General features: G+C 36.1%; 2 protein-coding genes across 7 annotated transcripts in view; one reads left to right on the top strand and one right to left on the bottom strand.

The window, feature by feature from the left end:
* The window catches only part of LOC127511048 (uncharacterized), a 47,347-nt gene extending 46,601 nt beyond the window's left edge, over positions 1–746 (bottom strand). For 3 of the 5 annotated variants that reach the window (XM_051891378.1, XM_051891381.1, XM_051891380.1), the window contains exons 1-2: positions 727–745; positions 503–584 (exon numbers count right to left, since the gene is read on the bottom strand). In XM_051891378.1, coding sequence (XP_051747338.1) covers positions 503–571 — 69 coding nt within the window. In that variant the 5' untranslated portion in view covers positions 572–584; positions 727–745. Of the gene's footprint in view, positions 1–502; positions 585–726 lie in introns of all 5 variants that reach the window. The other 2 variants (XM_051891382.1, XM_051891379.1) reach the window with 2 other exon arrangements.
* Positions 1–18,732, top strand: part of LOC127511088 (gastrula zinc finger protein XlCGF57.1-like) — a 195,809-nt gene that overhangs the window by 57,084 nt on the left and 119,993 nt on the right. The gene's annotated exons all lie outside the window — the stretch shown is intronic.

Raw genomic sequence — 18,732 nt, forward strand, 5'->3', positions numbered from 1 at the left:
TATTATTTCCAACAATTCCAAATTATGTTCATTTTCCTGATTGAATTGTCACATGGGTTGCAAAAGTGCATTCTGCAAACAGTAAAGTGGAGATCTGTGTTGCATTTTTTGAAATTCATTGCTGAAGGTTTGATCATGGCAGTGATGAAGATTTGCAGATAGAGGAATTAGATTTAGCTGTGAAAAACCTCAAATTAAACAAATCACCTGATCCTGATGGGCTAACTTCAAACTTTTTATAGATTTCTTTGGAAGGATTAAAAATAATTATTGTTTAAAGCTTTTCTACAATCTATTGAAGAAGGCACATTAAGCTCTACACAGAGACAAGGGCTGATTACGCTACTAACTAAATATGTATATTATAAATATGTTGTAATATTTTGTTAATACTTTAATAAAAAAAGGACATTCTAACTATGGAAAAATAACTATGAAACAGGATTTAGAATATAGAATTGCATAAATAATCTGGTGTTGTGAATGCACCAAAAGTCCTTACCCCTCTGTTCTGGGTGGCAAAGTACCAGGTATAAGGAGTGCCATTGACAACTGAAACCTTGGCCCCCATTATTCAGGATATTCTGTTATATTAAAACAGTAAACACTAGTCAGTATGTAACTTTATGATAAAAAGAAACAACAACTGAAATTGCATTAATTATAACAATTTATATTTAAGTAACCTAAAAGGTAACAGAAAAAAAAAAAAAAAAAAACCCTCACCAAATACAACCTCATTCCTGTGCAGAGAAGCTGATGGCTGTGAGAAAAGTGAAGTAGCTCATGCAGTCTGCTGCTCTTTATAAACTGAATGTGAATACAGAAGGGGGCGGAGCTTAGGAATATTTAAGACAATTCATTACTCCAGTCTTTAGTGTCACATGATCCTTCAGAGACCAGTCTAATATCCTGATTTGATGATCATGAAACCATCTCTGATTATTATCTTAAAACAGTTTTTTTCAGGATTATCTGAGGAATAGAAAATTCAAAAGAACAGCATTTATCTGAAATAGAAAGCTTTTGTAACATCACTACCATTCAAAATTTTGGGGTCAGTAAAAAAAAATATTTTGAGAAAGAAAAAAGAATACTTTTATTTAGCAAGGATGCATTAAATTGTTGTTACAAAAGATTCTATTTTGAATAAATGCTGTTCTTTTGAACTTTCTATTCATCAATGAATCCTGATAAAAATGTAAACAACTGTTTTAACATTGATAATCATAAAAGTTTCTTGATCATCAAATCATCATATTAGAATGATTTCTGAAGGATCATGTGACACTGAAGACTGGAGTAATGATGCTGAAAATTCAGCTTTGATCACAGAAATAAATTACATTTTACAATATATTCACATAGAAAACAGTTATTTTAAATTTTAATTTCACAATATTACTGTTTATTTTGTATTCTTAATCAATTGAATGCAGCCTTGGTGAGCACCTTGGTAAGAGACTTCTTTTAAAACACTAAAAATAACCAATCCCAAACATTTCAACAGTATACAGTCAAACCAAAAATTATTCAGACACCAGATATTAAAAAAATTAATTAAAAGTAAAAAATCCTAAATTAAAAGTTGCTTTCAATTATACTGTAATGCTGAATGGTTATAATTAATGACTAAATTTTAGGGGAAAAAAGTGTAATAGAGACATCAGTATCAGTATTGATATCAGTGATACCGGGCCTTTAAGATGTCGTTAAAAATATTTAAAATATACTGTCTTTACTCAATGTGAAAATGTTACAATATAAAAATACATTAATATCCGTAATGTTAGGTGTGAATAATTGTGTTTAATTACAAAAACATTTAATTAAAGTTGCCAGTGGTATTATTTAACTCCTGGGTTCTTGTTTTTTCATACACTATATTCTTAACAAGAACTCAGGAGTTAAATATCATCACTGACAACTTTAAATATGTGTTTTGTACTTTGATCAATTTATAAGATACATTTATCTTAAATGTTCCTAAGTTTAGCCCCCTTCTGTTCTTATTAATGTGGCTGTCACTAATATTTGAAACATTTTCACATAAACATGTCCTAAACACTGTTTTCAGTTTCAGCTTTAATTCCAATTTCCTCTTTTGTGTTCATGATAGGGAAGTACCAGAATTTAAAACAGGAAGAAGAAAATACTCTCTGAGAGAAAATCAAATTGAAAGTTGAGGGTTTTCAGGGAGTTCAGAGAGAGTTCAGTATAAGGACATGCATATATGTACTTCTGTTCAAAAGTGTGGGATTGGGAAGATTTTTTATTTATTGATTTAAAAAAAAAAAAAAGTCTCTTCTGCTCACCAAGGCTGCATTTATTTAATTAAAAATACAAAGAAAAAGCAGAAATATTGTGAAGGATGCATTAAATTGATCAAATATAATGTTATAAAAGATTATTTTGCAAATAAATGCTGTTCTTTTTCATCAAAGAATCCTGAAAAAAAAAAAAAATGTACACAACTGTTATAAAATTGATAATAATCATAAATGTTTCTTGAGCAGCAAATCATCATATTAGAATGATTTCTGAAGGATCATGTGACACTGAAGACTGGAGTAATGATGCTGAAAATTCAGCTTTGATCACAGGAATAAATTATATTTTACTATATATTCACATAGAAAACATATTTTAAACTTTAATAATATTTCACAATATTACTGTTTATTTTGTATTTTTAATCAATGCACTCTTGGTAAGCAGAAGAGACTTTGTGATCAGGGCTGGGAAGGTTACTTTTAAAATGCATTTCACTACAGATTACAAAATACTTTTTATAAAAAAGTAATTTGTAACGTATTTTGTTTATTACCCAAGATCTGTACTTATTCTAAATACTTCAGAATACTTTGGAATACTAATAAGCATGTAACAAAAAAAGTATTTGGGAGTTTTTATCTCACAATTCTGACTTTTTTCCTCAGAATTGCATGATAAAAGTTGCAATCACGAATTATAAACTCACAATTGCGAGAAAAGTCAGAATTGCAAGTTTTTAATCACACAATTCTGATGTTATAACTCACAATTGTGACTTTAAATCTCGCAATTCTGAAAAAAAAATTGTAAGATGCAAACTTGCAATTGCAAGGGGAAAAAATTCAGACCTGTAAGATAAAAATTCACAATTACAACTATTGCAAAGCATGAAAACAGTCGTGGATCATCCAGGTAATGATCGGCCCAAGGGTATGCAAATTTTTGAATGGGCAATATTTATAAATTCAGTCATTTTGTCTTGTGGAGTATATGTAAATATCTGTTTTGTGAAATAGCTTTATTCAGGGCAGTACTAAATAAAATTATCATGCAATCTTTATTTTATAGCATCAAATAAACATGAATGAACATGAGAAGGAATGTTGTTTCAAACGCGGAAAGACATCAATATACACACTATTTTTCAAGTTCAAGTCCACCGAGGTTCATCTTCTAACTCCTGACTGCTTTGTCGGACAAAATGGCGGATTCGGCGTTATGATTGGTTAGATCACTTGTCAATCAAACTCCCGACAAAGGGTCAATTACAGTCATAAATGTGTTAGTGTTAGATGAATGTAAACAGTTGTGAGAAAATAGGATGTGTGTCAGATCCTTCATGTGCGTCAGTGGCGGTCTTAAAGTGACAGCAGCCTAAGTTGTTAGATTAAATTAAATAAAGTTGCTTTCAATTATACTGTAATGCTGAATGGTTATAATTAATAACTAAAGTTGAGGGGGAAAAGTGTAATGGAGACATCGGTATCAGTGATACTGGAACTGAAACAGGAAGAAGAAAAGAAGGAACTCTCTGAGAGAAAATCAAAGAGAAAGTTGAGGTTTTGAAAAAATGAACATTTTCTAATAAGCCGCTTTTGTCCTTTGTCCTGATGAATGTGCTCTTCAGAAAGATCAGTTTCAAGTTCTCACATCGCTCTGATCTGCAGTTCAGCAGTGTTTTATTGCTGTCTTGTTTTAAAATTAAAACTTTACTCTTTAACATGTAAGTTTGGTATCAGAGAATATTTTAAATATATTTATACCATGGTCTGCCTGAATACTCTATTCTGATTGGCTGGAAGGTGTGCAGTAAAACCGTTTAATGCACAGGTAGTTCCAAGTCCGTCAATCACCGTTCCATATTAATGCGCTGCTTTCACTGAAGCACATAAACTGCAAAAAATGCTTTTCTTACTTAGTATTTTTGTCTTGTTTCCAGTCCAAATATCAAAAACATTCACAATTTAAAATGACATAAGATATTATGTCTTTGTGCCAAGCAGGATAGAAAGCCGTGAGAACAAAGCTAGTGCCAATGAGCGTCACCTGTGCGCCACACCGGCCTCAAGTCTCACGGAAGGATAAAAAGAGGAGTTAAGACAGTGAAGGGGCGAGAGAGGATCAGGCCTGGGACATTTATGTTGTGTTTTTATTAAGTTTTTATGCTGCAGTTGCAGTTTATGATGCATGAGGGGCTGCAGCTTTACTTTCGTTTTGTTGTTTGTTTTTGGAATAAAGTTTATGATTACTCCTTCCCTGAGCCTTTGTTACAGTCTTGTTTTCTGAGAAAAAAAAAGTTTTTGCTTAAAAACGAGCAAAATGGCAATAGTTTAAGAAAATTAATTGGCCCTACTTCATATTAGGTGTCCTTAAAGACCCCCTGGCCTGTAGTCAATAATTTTATCCCTTAAAACTCATCTTTGATCATCAAAATGAATTGTTCATGCCTTAAAATAGCTTGAATGTAATGCTACACCCTTGCCTTATTTATTATATGTGGATCTATGAATATGCTAATTAGCTCGCCTCCACTCACACCAGCTCAGAGATCCACTCATTGACGATCACATGTTGTGATTGGTTACAAGGTAGTTTGTGACGTCAGAAACACCAGAGATTTCAAACCACGTTTTTTAAAACTGTCTTTGGTACACTCTAGGTTTAAGGAGAAAATACTCAAAACACGTCTCCGCTATATTGTCATTTTCTGCTCGTCCATTCTTGGTTCATACAGGCACATGACCACTATATAAACAGGTTGCATTACGCATTGCTAGCGTATGCACAATGTGAATTCACTGCACATTCACACCAACGCGTAACTTTATTCACATGTACTTTAACTTGCTTAACTGTTTCTGTACTATTTAAGTTGTACAATTACATTTATACTGTCATTACTGTAAATATATTTGCAAAAGCACACTGTTAGTCACTGAATACATTATTAATAAATATTGATGTTATTATCAGTGATATAGTTGCTAATATAAAAGAGCGCACATAAAAATGTACGTATTTTATTTAATTTCAGATGTTAACTGGTCTGGAATGTAATTACTAGTCATGTTACGATACCAAAATTATGACTTTGATATGACACCTAACTAAAATACCTTTTTACCAATACTGATTTGATACCATGGCAAAAACTAAAACAACAGTAAAAGTAATTGAATAACAGAACTTAAAATTCATTCTTTTATAGACGATCTTTTCTCCTTACAAGGGGGAGTTTAATCTGGACTTCACTGGAAGAGAACATGAAAACTACATCCACACAAAGCACTGATATAAACTTCTACACATGAGTCACAGTCATAGTTTAACATTTAGTGACCAATGGTGCTATGAATCCTACAAACATGCTAAGTATGCGTAGGTGTTTGTGGATACATGTATTGCGTTATTGACCCTACACACAGTTGTCATGCCTCATACATCTGTCCTGAGAGGAGCAGAATAAAATGAAAAAGTAGTTCAAACTGACAATTCCCTTTCTACAAATTTAAGACTCTCGCTGAACAGTGTAAGATACTGCATGTAGCACTTTGGCTAAAACTAAACAAAACTTGTGTTTCCAGTAACAAACTGAGCTTGGTTAAAAACCTTGTTGTAAACTTTTTTTCCATGTCTTTAAACCAAAATTGTTTCATATGTTTTGTGTCTGAAACAATGTTTCTGAAACACAATTTGTTTCCTTTCTTTGTTAAAATACTTGAATACTTGTCTTGACTTTTTGTTTTTAAAACAATGGAACTTTTTAAGAAAATAATAAAATATAAATTGGAAAATTAATAAAAACACAGTTTGACACTGGAAAAAAGAGAAATCACAGGGAAATTTAGTTTAAATTTTACTTAGTTTTTAAATACACTGCATGCTTTGGTAACTGTTTTCTCTTTCTTTTGCTGATCTAGAAGTAAAAATGCACTGCCAGAGTTTTTATTTACACTTCTGTAATTTTCATTTACAGTTCCTGATTTTTTTTGTCCCTGTTTTGGCACAAATCCCTTGTATGGGCTAGAGACTGGGACAACAAATCAGCCCAGGCATTTTAGCCCAAACTGTCTCACTACACATGACCTGTGCTGGAAAAATGAGTCGCAATGACTCATTTTTCAAAAATTAGTTATTGTTATTTTCACATTCTCTGTTAAAAATTACGTATTTGATGAAAACAGACAAAAAAATGACTGAGCTACACTTGTTTGAAGTCGATGAGTAAGCAAAGTCAATTTTGAGAATTTTGAGTTTTCTGAAGTTCTGAAACAAAATCACTATAGCTTACCACGCAACCATACCTTAAAATCCCTGGTAACAACACCAAATTTGGCACACACCAAGTCAAAAACAAATATCTATAGGAAAAATATATATTTAACTTTTCTCCATGATACTACAATTGTTTGATTAACATTAATGAAACAACCTATATATTGAATCCTTCTGCAATCTGTAATGCACTGATCTAATATAATGTTACACATCAGATGTTTTTCCCCAACAGTTAACCAAACATTCACTTAAGACATAACAATTAATGTTTGCATGAATACTCACCAAGACAGATATTTTGAAATACTGTAATTCTGTGTATATGTGTATATCGGGCTCACATGCTGTCTGAGGCGTCTTTGTGTGCGCGCTTTGGATCCGTCAGTGAGCGCCAGTAAGATCGTTTTGTTTACATCAGCATGAGTTTGAAATTTCATTGGTTCAGACTCATGTCATCGAGAATTCACTATTAATATTCACAAAGTTGGAATGCTGCTCTTTAAAACGATACCAAACTTGTGCTGAGAGGAAGCATGAGTTATCTAGAAGCAGGCTGCCGCATTTTTCATGGTCAAAGGAAAGGTTCTCCTCTCAGAAAACATACAAATAAAGATACTTTTAGATGTTTATTTGCTATTTGGAGCATTGGAACTGCTGAATGAGGGCTTAATGACCTCATTTTTGTGAAATCCTCAAATGCAACCAAAATTGACATTTTTGACTGTCATAATTAGCCCGTGCGCATTCCCACTCATTTTGCCAGCACAGGTCAGATATGATCATAAACACCACCCATCTTTGTGTGCCCTTGAATATGTATACCAACTCCTACTCCTTAAAACCACTAAAGCCATGATTAAGCAGGTATGAGTGAGAGTTGACACATTAAATACTTTCAAAAATGGTTATTTATTAATACAATTAAATTGTATACTCCACAGTGATGAATCCTAAAATAAGCTATAAGCTGCACTGGCATAACAATATCATGAATGAAATGGACAAAAAGTTGTTAAATAAATAAACAATTAAAGTCGTGTAGATGCTGCTTTACAAACACATTTTTGTCAGGTCCCTAAAATACACTATTCACCCTACAGCCTATAATAAATAATAAACTAAACAAGGATACTGCCAGCTGGCTCACTGTTACAGGGTTAGTTCACCCAAAAATGAAATTTCTGTCTTTAGGTACTCACCCTCATGCCGTTCTAAACCCCTAAGACCTTCGTTCATTTTCTGAACACAAATTAAGATATTTTTTTTTTTATCCTCAATAGAAAGCAATGTAATTACCAAATTCAAGGTCCAGAAAAGGAGTAAAAACATTGTTGAAACAGTCAACGTGACTACAGTGGTTCAACCTTAATGTTATGAAGAGACGAGAATACTTTTTGTGTGCAAAAACAAAACAAAAATAACTTTATTCAACAATTTTGTCTCTACCCTGTCAGTCTTCTATGCAGTTTACAAGTGTTTAATGTTGTTTATATGCCTATGTGGTGTTTTTAATATGCTTTAAGACAAATCATGTGCAAATTCATAAGTTAACACCATTGCTGAGTATTTTCTCCTTAAACCTAGAGTGTACCAAAGACAGTTTTAAAAAACAAGGTTTGAAATCAGTTTAGTAAATTTAGCCCTAAATTTATAGGCACAACACAGTAACACTTCATCTTTAAATACAAATAAGACTTTATTGATTATTCTAACATAAAAAACTAATATCTAACACACAAACTCACACACACACTAGTTGCAGAAAGAAAGAAAGTGAGGAAAGAATGAGTTTTAAGGGAGTAAAATTATGAAATCTCAAGTTTTTAGCAACATATGCACTTTGTAAATCCTGACCCGAACTAACCATTAATTTAACCCTTCTATCGTATCTTAGGTGGGTTTATCTATCCTCCAGTTCAGCTAGAAACTGAAGGGTATTTGCGTTTGTGTCTGGGGATTTCTGAAGGCGTGTTTTCCCCGGTTCGTTGATTCGCTGGAGCTCTTTTCGTGTCTGGAGTGACGTCTTGGGAGGCCAGTGTGTTGGCAGATGCAGAAGTCTGAAGATTGAGCAAAGCAGCAAAACTTAGAACACAAGACTCTCAACAGCAAGAAAGGAAACTAAGTAAAAGAAAAGTAAATGAGATGAGAGTAGTTAGATTTCTTGAATGAAGCTGTTAATTTTCATGCCACTTTCATCTGATCTTGGTCTCTGTCTCCTCTGTGCGGTTTTGGCGGAACCACTTGGAAGGCGATCATTTGTTTATATAAAGCATATACATTTACATTTTTTTTCGAAAATGACCGATTGTTTCTCTAGATAAAACCCTTATTCCTCATCTGGTCGTTTAAAGCCCTTTGAAGCTGCACTGAAACTGTAATTTTGACCTTTAACAGTGGAGTCCATTGAAGTCCACTAATACTGGAATGTTTTCATCAAAAACCTTAATTTCTTTTCGACTGAAGAAAGAAGGACATGGACATCTTGGATGACATGGGGTGAGTAAATTATCAGGAAAAATTTATTTGAAAGTGAAATGAATTTATTTTAGTTAGCTCAGACTAGATGGCGTCCATTTTATTTTTGGTCCTAGATTGCTTATTTGGGACTCTATGGAATTGTTCTTGAATGAATCATATCTGTCTGATCTGCTCTCAGTTCCTACAGATGTGAAGGTGTGATTGGTGTTTTCAATATTCAAATCTTTAATTCTTCAAAATCAGACTCAGACTCTAGTTCCAGTGATCGCAAGATGGAGACTCCTATTCCAACCCAAAACAAGCCTTCAAAACAACACAATGAGAATGAATGTTGTCCACTCATAAAATATATGCAGACAGTGGACAGTACAATGTAATTAGCTATCTAATAAGTTACATTTATAACCAAATGCAAACACTGAAAATTAATTAACATTATTTTACAATTAAAACAATTTATATTACTCCATTTATCGTGTACGGTGCCTTTTTATTTTTCACCTTCTTACTTTGTCTATTTGATGAATTCCACCATGTGTTTAGTCATTTATCTCTTTCCTACTTTCCCTCTTATTAATATGATAATGGGTGATAATCTCATGTTTAAAAACAAAATAGGCACAAAAGTAAAATCTAATTTTATTGTCAAAAAGTTCAGAAATTAAGATCAGTTAAAAGTATAAATCCATTCACCAGCATCATGCAGATTAGTAACAAAACGTTAAACATTTGTCATTATCAAAAACTTACTTCATTTCACAGATTATGAAGAACTATATGATTTAAAGTAAAATGATTTCACTGTGTGTTTTTCAACTTTTAATGAGCATGAAATTGGGCATGTTCCTGTTCTACACCTACAGAGCAGTAATGTGTACAACAGTCTACTGAAGAGAAGCTGAACATTTGATATTATTACTGTTATATTTCTGAAATGTATTCAGAACTCAACACCATTCTAATGTTTGGAACTCAATTCATGCTTTGTGGAATAACCCTGTAACCATGAAAACTGAAGTAACTACATTATTAATAAAAACTAGAATGTACATTTCCTGAAGAAAATGTGAATGGTGCTTGCAGTGGCAAAACTCGGCACTCTTGTTTAGTATGATGGTAGCATGATGTTAACATGATTAGCATGTTGTTAGCATGATGCTAACATGATTACCATGTTGCTAGCATGTTTATAGCAAGATGCTAACACAATTAGCATGTTTTTTAGCAAGATGTTAACATGATTAGCATGTTGCTAACATGATGCTAACATGATTAGCACGTTGCTAGCATGTTTTTAGCAAGATGCTAACATGATTAGTATGTTTCTATCGTGTTTTTAACAAGATGCTAACATAATTAGCATTTTGCTAGCATGATGCTAACACATTTTGACTTGTTTGTGTAATGTTTAAATCCTAAGCTAATTGCTATTAGCATATAGCTATTCTCTGCTAGCATGTGTAGCATATTGGAAGTCCAGTTTGCTAGCATGAGTCAAAAGAGCCAACCGCCATGTCTATACGATGCTCTGATGCAGAGATATAGGTCTTGCTAAACGGTTGCTAGGGTACTTTGTTTGGTTGCTAGGGAGTTGCATGGCATCTGCCAATGATGATACTCCAAAGGCTGCTTGTCAGTATTAATGATATAAACCAACCCCCATGCTTCTATGTCTTTCAGATGTGAAGATATTCCTCTTTGGATTTGGGTTGCTAGGGTGCTGTAAATGGTTGCTAGGGCGTGGCTATGAAGTGTTGAATGTAATTCGTGATTGGCCGTTTGCTGCCCCGAGTCAAACGAGCCCAACCTCATGTTTCTATGACACTTCTATGCAAAGATATTCCTTTGATCATTTTCAAAGGAAGTCTATGGAACTGCTAGGGTGCTCTAAATGGTTGCTAGGGCGTGGCTTGATAGCTTCACAATGATCCTGAAAGACTAATTGGTTGCCTGAGTAAAATGACCCCGCCCCCTTGTCTCTATGACATTGTGATCCAGAGTTATGTTCAATACAAAATCCCTATATAATTTACCATAGTAGGAAAAACAACATGCAGTCACTTCCTGGTTCATGGGCACGGCTTCACCATAGTATGTCTATGGGGCAACTTTGGGCAGCTCTTGCGCCCCAGGGGTACAACTTACACCCCATTTTGAGGTAACGTGGTAACCCACATGTTTCTACGAAATCCTCGTTAGGAGCTAACACAAACCATATACCATTGTTATCATGTGTTTATTAGATTCTTATTTCACATGTAGAAATGTTTATTTGGTTCGTTCTTCATGGAGCACAGGACGAGGAAGTGTACAGCACAGCATCATGCAGAAGGGCAGGATTTATGGTCACGTTGAAGATCGAATGAACGTGCGATGAGTCTTATCTGATGCAAACCAGGAAAATAACATACAGACAGTGCTGTGTACGCTGTTTTAGCCTTTCAGATCACATAATTCAGTGGGAAATGAATAGAAATGTATGTTTTCTGTATGATGAAATATTTTGCAAATGTGATAATAAATCTAAATTTCTCCAAATATGCTTACTTTTGAACTAAGAGCCTTAACGGACACGGTCTAGTGCATGTATGTGAACACAAATAAACTGCAGATGAGGTGAGAGAATTTAATTATTCAAAATATCATACATTACAGATTGATTATTTTGCACTCCTGACATAAATTAAGAAATTAATGTCACTGACGATCCATCCTCTCAGTCCAATTTTTTTTCCTGCTTTCCTCCCAATCAGTGGGGTGTTTTTCCTGCTTTCCTCCCCAATCAGTGTTTCGTTATGGCTTTCACAGCTCATGAAGGCCAACTTTTGTAATAGCACCATTCTACTCTTAGTCTAATTTAGTTTAATTCAAGCACTTTTAAAGACCTATGTTTGTTTTCTCCGAATTTCCAGGCCTTGAATCCATGTGTCTGAAAGTCAAGTACAGTCAAGAAGCATGGGAACCCACTCTCACCTGACGGCAGCACAGCTTGAACTCGCCAAGCATTGTGGCCTGCACTTGCTCTCTTGTCATCCACAATTGTAGCGAGCCAAGAACCTGGTAAAGGTAGCCTGTCCACGTTAAGATGATACAAATAACTGTAGGTAAGCTGACCTCAAAGATGGACAACAAGGTTTTCTTTTAAAGTCAAGTCAAGTCACCTTTATTTATATAGCACTTTTTACAATGCAGATTGTGTCAAAACAGCTTTACAATGATGACTGGTATATAATTTTGGCTGCACAGCAGCTCTTAAAGAAAATGGTGTCAATGCAGGCAGATGCAAAGCACTATTGAATGTCAAATGTCAAGTGTCCCCAACTAAGCAAGCCAAAGGCGACAGCGAAAAGGAACCCAAACAACAGGTGACATCAGGTGGCAAACAGGTGGCAAATAGGTGTTAAAATGGAGAAAAAAACCTTGGGAGAAACCAGGCTTAGTCGGGGGGCCAGTTCTCCTCTGGCGAACAGTGCTTTGTTATGATTCAGGTAGCTATCATAAGTCCGACAGGATCAAAACATTCAAAGTATTTATTCTAGTTCAATCCAGTTGAGGATCGTATTCATCACGCCGGTATGGACGGTTTGTTGAGGGACTGTGCCACTGGCTGTCGTGTCGATGAGGCCTTCACAATGGATGATCTAGTTGACTCAATCTCTGCTGATACTTCAGGGATGCGTTGTGGTCGTGTCAAGGCATAGGTCCTCGATCTCACCTGGATACGGCCCAAATCCGGCTGACTACGGTAAACCTCGGGATAAACAGAAAGACTAATATTAGCGTAGATGCCATTCTTCTTCTGATGTAACGAGTACATCTGGTGTTATAGGAAGTGTTCCCGGTTCCGGCTGACCTAATTTAAATTTTGCCAGGTTAAAGAGATGTGTTTTTAGTCTAGATTTAAACTGACAGAGTGTGTCTGCTTCCCGAACAATGCTAGGAAGATTGTTCCAGAGTTTAGGTGCCAGATAGGAGAAGGATATTTTTTTACACAAACGCATCACTTAGCTTTAGAAGGCCTTTATTAACCCTCCGGAGCCATGTGGAATATATTTATGATGGATGGATGTGGATGGAGACACGTTATTCAGCTCATACTCTTTGGTAACAGATTCCGCCATTATAAAGCTCGGATGCATCAGGATATTTATTAAAATATCAACGATTGTGTTCATAAGAAAGAAGAAAGTCATATACACCAAGGATGGCTTGAGGGTGAGTAAGCTTGGGGTAATTTTCATTTGAAAGTGAAGTAATCCTTTAAGGGTGACAAGATTATCCCAGTCTATGCTTTCATTGATCCTGGAAGTTCCGCTACCTTTTGTACCGAAAGTCTGATGTCTCAATTGAACATCAAAGGTAAAAGAACTAACATCCTGGAAAAGTTACTGAATCATGAGAAGTTCATGCCGACTTATGTAATCACAGGATTAGAGATCTCTGGATTAGATAAAAACAATTTCATACAGTTGCCTGATGTATTCACACAAAAGGAGATGCCAGTCACCATGGAAAACATACCCACAAAAAAGGATCTTGCTAGATAGCCATACCTGCAAAAGGTTGATATCCCTGAAATTGAAGGTGACATTGAGCTACTAATAGGAACCAATGCCTCAAAAGTCATAGAACCATGGGAGAGTCCAGTGCTAGCCGTGACTGTCTATCTGCTACCATAAATAGAATCTCTGTAGCAAATATGGAAAAGCTGCTAATTAGTCAGTACAATCATTACTTCAATGAAAAAGCCTCAGACGAAAACGTGAAATGTTATTTGATGACAAAAGGTTTCTTAAAATTGCAAATGAGTCAATCTCGCTATTGGATGGACACTGCACACTCAACTTACCGTTTAGGAAAGATGATGTGCTAATGCCCAACAACCGTCACGTGGCCATGCAACGTCTTCTAAATCTGAAAAGGAAGTTCAAGAGAAATTATTCATTCCATAAAGAGTACACATTCTTTCTAAGTGATATGATAGATAAAGGATATGCTGAGGTGGTCCCACAGGAAGAGGTAGATCAAGTGGTAGGAAGAACCTGGTATATTCCACATCATGCAGTCTACCACCCCTAAAAGAATACACTTAGATATGTGTTTGACTGTGGTGCAACATATCAAGGTGTGTCCTTGAACACATAACTGTTGCAAGGGCCTGATCGTACCAACTCACTGGTCGGAGTTCTGCTTAGATTTTATTTCCACCATCACTGCAATGGGCCCTTGACAAATGTTCCACCAGGTAAGAGTCTCAAAATCAGATGTGAACTTTCTACGCATCTTGTGGTGGCCAGAAGGGGACATTGAGCAAAGTACTTTTTGGAGCAGTCTCTTCTCCAAGCTGTGCTAGCTTTGTCTTGTGAAGAACCACAGAAGACAACAGTCATTTTAGGCCACAAGTAACCAACCCAGTAATGCATAATTTTTACGTTGATGATTGCATAATGTCTCTGCCCATGGCACAGGAAGGAATGCAACTGAGATCAGACTTGGTGGATTTGTGCAGCTTGGGAGGATTTCAACCCACCAAATGGGTGAGTAATAGTAGAACTGTCTTGTCTGCCATTGAGGAGGAGCAAAGAGGAAAGAACATTAGGTCCTTGGATTTAGATAAAGACAAGTTACCAGTTGACCATGCATTGGGACTCCTATGGAACGTAGAAGATGACACCTTTAGATTTACCATCATACTCAATGAAAAGCCCCATACCCATAGAGGTATTCTCTCCATGGTGAGCTCTGTCTTTGATCCTCTTGGAATTTTGGCACCCCTTACTCTTCCAGCCAAACAATTTTTACAACAATTGTGCAAAGAAGGCTACGGATGGAATAAGACAATATCCACATCTCAATCTAGACAATGGCTAAGTTGGATTCATGACCTCCCCAAGTTGGCAGCCTTCAGTGTACCACGCTGTAAGAAACGCAGTGGATTTGGTAAGCCACAGTCCTTTCAGTTGCATCATTTTGCTGACGCCAGTTAACTTGGATACGGAACTGTAAGCTACATCAGAATGACCAATGAGCAAGGTAATATTAATGTATCTTTCATGATAGGAAAGGCAAGAGTTGCCCCTTTAAAGCAGTTGAAGATACCACGACTTCAGTTGGCAGCTGCTGTGTTGTCTGTCAAGGTAGACAAGATGCTCCGGTCAGAAGTGCAGCTCCCATTGAAAAATTCACTGTTCTGGACAGGTAGTCCGGCAGTGTTAAAATACATAGCCAATGACAGTGCAAGATTCCACACTTATATTGCCAATAGAGTATCATTCATAAGAGAACATACCAGCACCCAGCAATGGAGGTATGTTTCCAGTAAGGACAATCTGGCAGATGATGCATCCAGAGAGCTGAGTGTACCAGTGTTTCTGGAAAGTAAAAGATGGATATGTGGCTCCAAATTCCTCTGGCAACCAGAAAACAGTGGGCCAACTTAAGGGTATAAAGTCCCTAAGACAGGATGACCCAGAGGTTAAAGGTTTTGCCATTGTGTGCAACATGGTAACTCAAAACGAACAGAGTCCTACCCAAAAACTTTTTTCTTACATCTCAGATTGGGCCAGAGTGCTTAAAGCTGTTACTTGGTACCAAAAACTTGGAGACAGCCTGTTAGCTCTCGCTGCTAAAAGGAAGGAACATTCCACTAACGTCAGCACTCTTTCTAGCCATCAAAAACTGGCTTCCCAGCTGCATATCTTCAGATCAACGCTTAGTGGTCAGTTCTTATCTATAAAAGACTTTGGGAGAGCAGAGAAAGAAATTGTATCTTGTACTCAAAGACAATCTTTCCCAAGTGAATATGAAAAGCTAAAAATTACTCCATACGATGTTAAAAAAGAAGTACCCTCTACAAACTAGACCCACTGGTAAAAGATGGATTTGAAAAAATGTTTTACGTGACACTACAATAAGAACTGATTTCCATCAACACAAATTGAGAAAAGCACAGATACACACCGTCCCAGTGATAAAAGATGGATTACTGAAAGTAAGTTGACGACTATGTCAGAAAGCATGAAGCATCTGTGGGATTACAAATTTAAGAATCTGTTTAAGATCTGCTGATCCTACATCCTGACATAACCTCACATGAAATACTAAGGTGAAGTACATTGTATTTAACATTTTGAGGTAAAGATAATGACAATTTAAGGAGATCAAGGCAGGCAGCCCAGGTGTCTGTAACATTAACCTTTTATCTTCATGCACTTCCTGACCATTTGGCAGGACAACCTCAAGATACAGCGGTGCCTTTGTCTCTATGATAATGTAAAGGTATGGGCGATACTGTCAGACTGAGTGGATTAGCACCTATGCATTTGAATGACACTGATTATGCTGATTAGATCATGGCTGGGAAATGTAGGGAATGGGCTGATTCCTGTCTCCACCTCTACTCTATGTATCCCTCCCCTTGAATGTATATGAACTACCAAGTACACTGCCTTAGTTGGACTTGGATGACTACAGCGACGCACAGCACGTTTCTCAATAAAGAGTAACTTCTGCTTGAAAGATATCCCAACGTCTCCTGGTCTCTGCTTCGACGAGGAAAAAGTTTCCTACACATCCCATCATTCTTCCGAAACAATCCCATCTGTTACTGTTACTGACCACATTCATGAAAGATATGGGCATTGTGGGAGAAATTATATTCTTGCCCAGTTGCATAAGAAATATTGGATCATTAGTGGCAACACTGCAGCAAGAAAAATAATTTCTAAGTGTGTGACATGCAGACGCGTGAAAGGCAAAACTGAGGAACAAAAGATGACTAATTTGCCAAAAGAAAGAACTCAACCAGATCTCCCACCTTTCACAAATGTGGGAATGGACTATTTTAGCCCAATAGAAACAAAAAGAGGAAGTTTTGTCAAAAGATATGGCATACTTTTTACATGTGTCATGCAGAGCCGTTCATCTTGAAATGGCCAGCTCCCTGGACACTGACTCCTGTATCCATGCTTCATGTGTAGGAGGGGCCAGGTAAAACGTATCTGGTCTGACAATGGCACCAATCTCGTAGGTGCATACATAAAGCTCAAAAAAGCTTTCACCAATCTGAACAGCAGCAAGATTCAAAGTGCCATGCTCCAAAGGGGAATCGACTGGAGTTTCAACCTACCAGGGGCGTCTCACCACGGTGGCGTGTGGGAGAGACTAATCAGGTCTGTAAGATTATTCTTAAATTCTCTCTTACACCAACAAGTTCTAGACGATGAAAGTCTCCAGACATTGTTTAGTGAAGTTGAGGCAATTCTTAACAACCGCTCAATCACCACTGCATCTTCTGACCCTTTCGACCTGGAGGCTCTTACACCTAACCACATTCTCTTGCATAACTCGCAACCTGTTCTACCTCCTGGTGAGTTTTCCAAATCTGACTCATACACCAGGCACCGGTGGAAACAAGTGCAATACTTGGCAGACTTGTTCTGGAGGAGGTGGACACAAGAGTAGTTAACACTAATGCAAGAACCAATCTCAAGGTTGGAAATATTGTGTTGGTGGTTAACCCTACCTTTCCACGATCATCATGGCCGCTTGCAAGAATACTAGAAACAAAACTTGATTCAGATGGGATGGTCCGGTCAGTCAAACTGCAGACAAAGACAAGCATTATAGAGCAACCCATCATAAAGCTGTGCTTACTATTGGAGGAAGAAGATCACTAGAGATCAGATAAATGGAACGTATATATATATTTCTTTTCTTTTGTCATTAGATTACTTAGATTATTAATAGCTCCTTTTACGCTGTGATTACCTGTGGCCTTGTGCCTACAGCTGAATTACAGCCATATCACACGGCTACTCATGGGATATTGCTCATTTTTCATATTTTAATGCCATTTACATTATTCATCACACAATGCACAAAGAAACATTAATGTAGCAGTTTTCAGCGTATCAGATAAGAGTGAATGTTTGTGTAGCCTATCTGTGGTCAGGATTTCTTCAGTAATTTCACAATCATTTGAAAATGATTCATAAAACTCAAAATATCATTCTCAAACTTTTACCAAAACATAGTAAAACCGGCAACTTTCATATTCAAGTAGCCTATGTCCTGTGTTAGGAAAGTGTCTAAAATAAAATATCATTTGCTAATTAGTTCACACGCATTATTTTACACACTGTCGATCAAAAGTTTGAAATAAGACTTAATGTTTTTGAAAATTTATTCGATCAAAAATACAGTAAAAAAATTTTATAAAATATTAATACTTAATAAAATATAAAATAGCTGTTTTATATGTGAATATATTGTAAAATGTAATTTATTCCTGTGATCAAAGCTGAATTTTCAGCATTGTTACTCCAGTCCTCAGTCATGTGATCCTTCAGAAATCTTTTTAATATGCTGTACTTTTCAAAAACATAAGAATTTTTACACTCTTTTCCACAACTGGACCTCTATTCCATAAAATGACAGTTGTCAAGCCCCTGAAAGGACAAATACTAGAAAGGCACCATAAAACAGTCCACATTCTGCACTGCATTCTAGCTTAAAGGCTATACCAGAGCATTGTTATATGGACTGATTTAATGGTAGGTATTGAACTTTAGTGGTATTAAACTTCCCTGTATGGAAAAGAGATTTGAATTTTTTTTCAAATTATTTACTATTTACCATGTGCACCAGTAACATAAAGAAGTATGCCAGTCATTCAATGTTAATGATAAACATTTCAATAAT

The sequence above is a fragment of the Ctenopharyngodon idella genome, chromosome 4 (assembly GCF_019924925.1).
Source record: "Ctenopharyngodon idella isolate HZGC_01 chromosome 4, HZGC01, whole genome shotgun sequence".
NCBI lineage: Eukaryota > Metazoa > Chordata > Actinopteri > Cypriniformes > Xenocyprididae > Ctenopharyngodon > Ctenopharyngodon idella.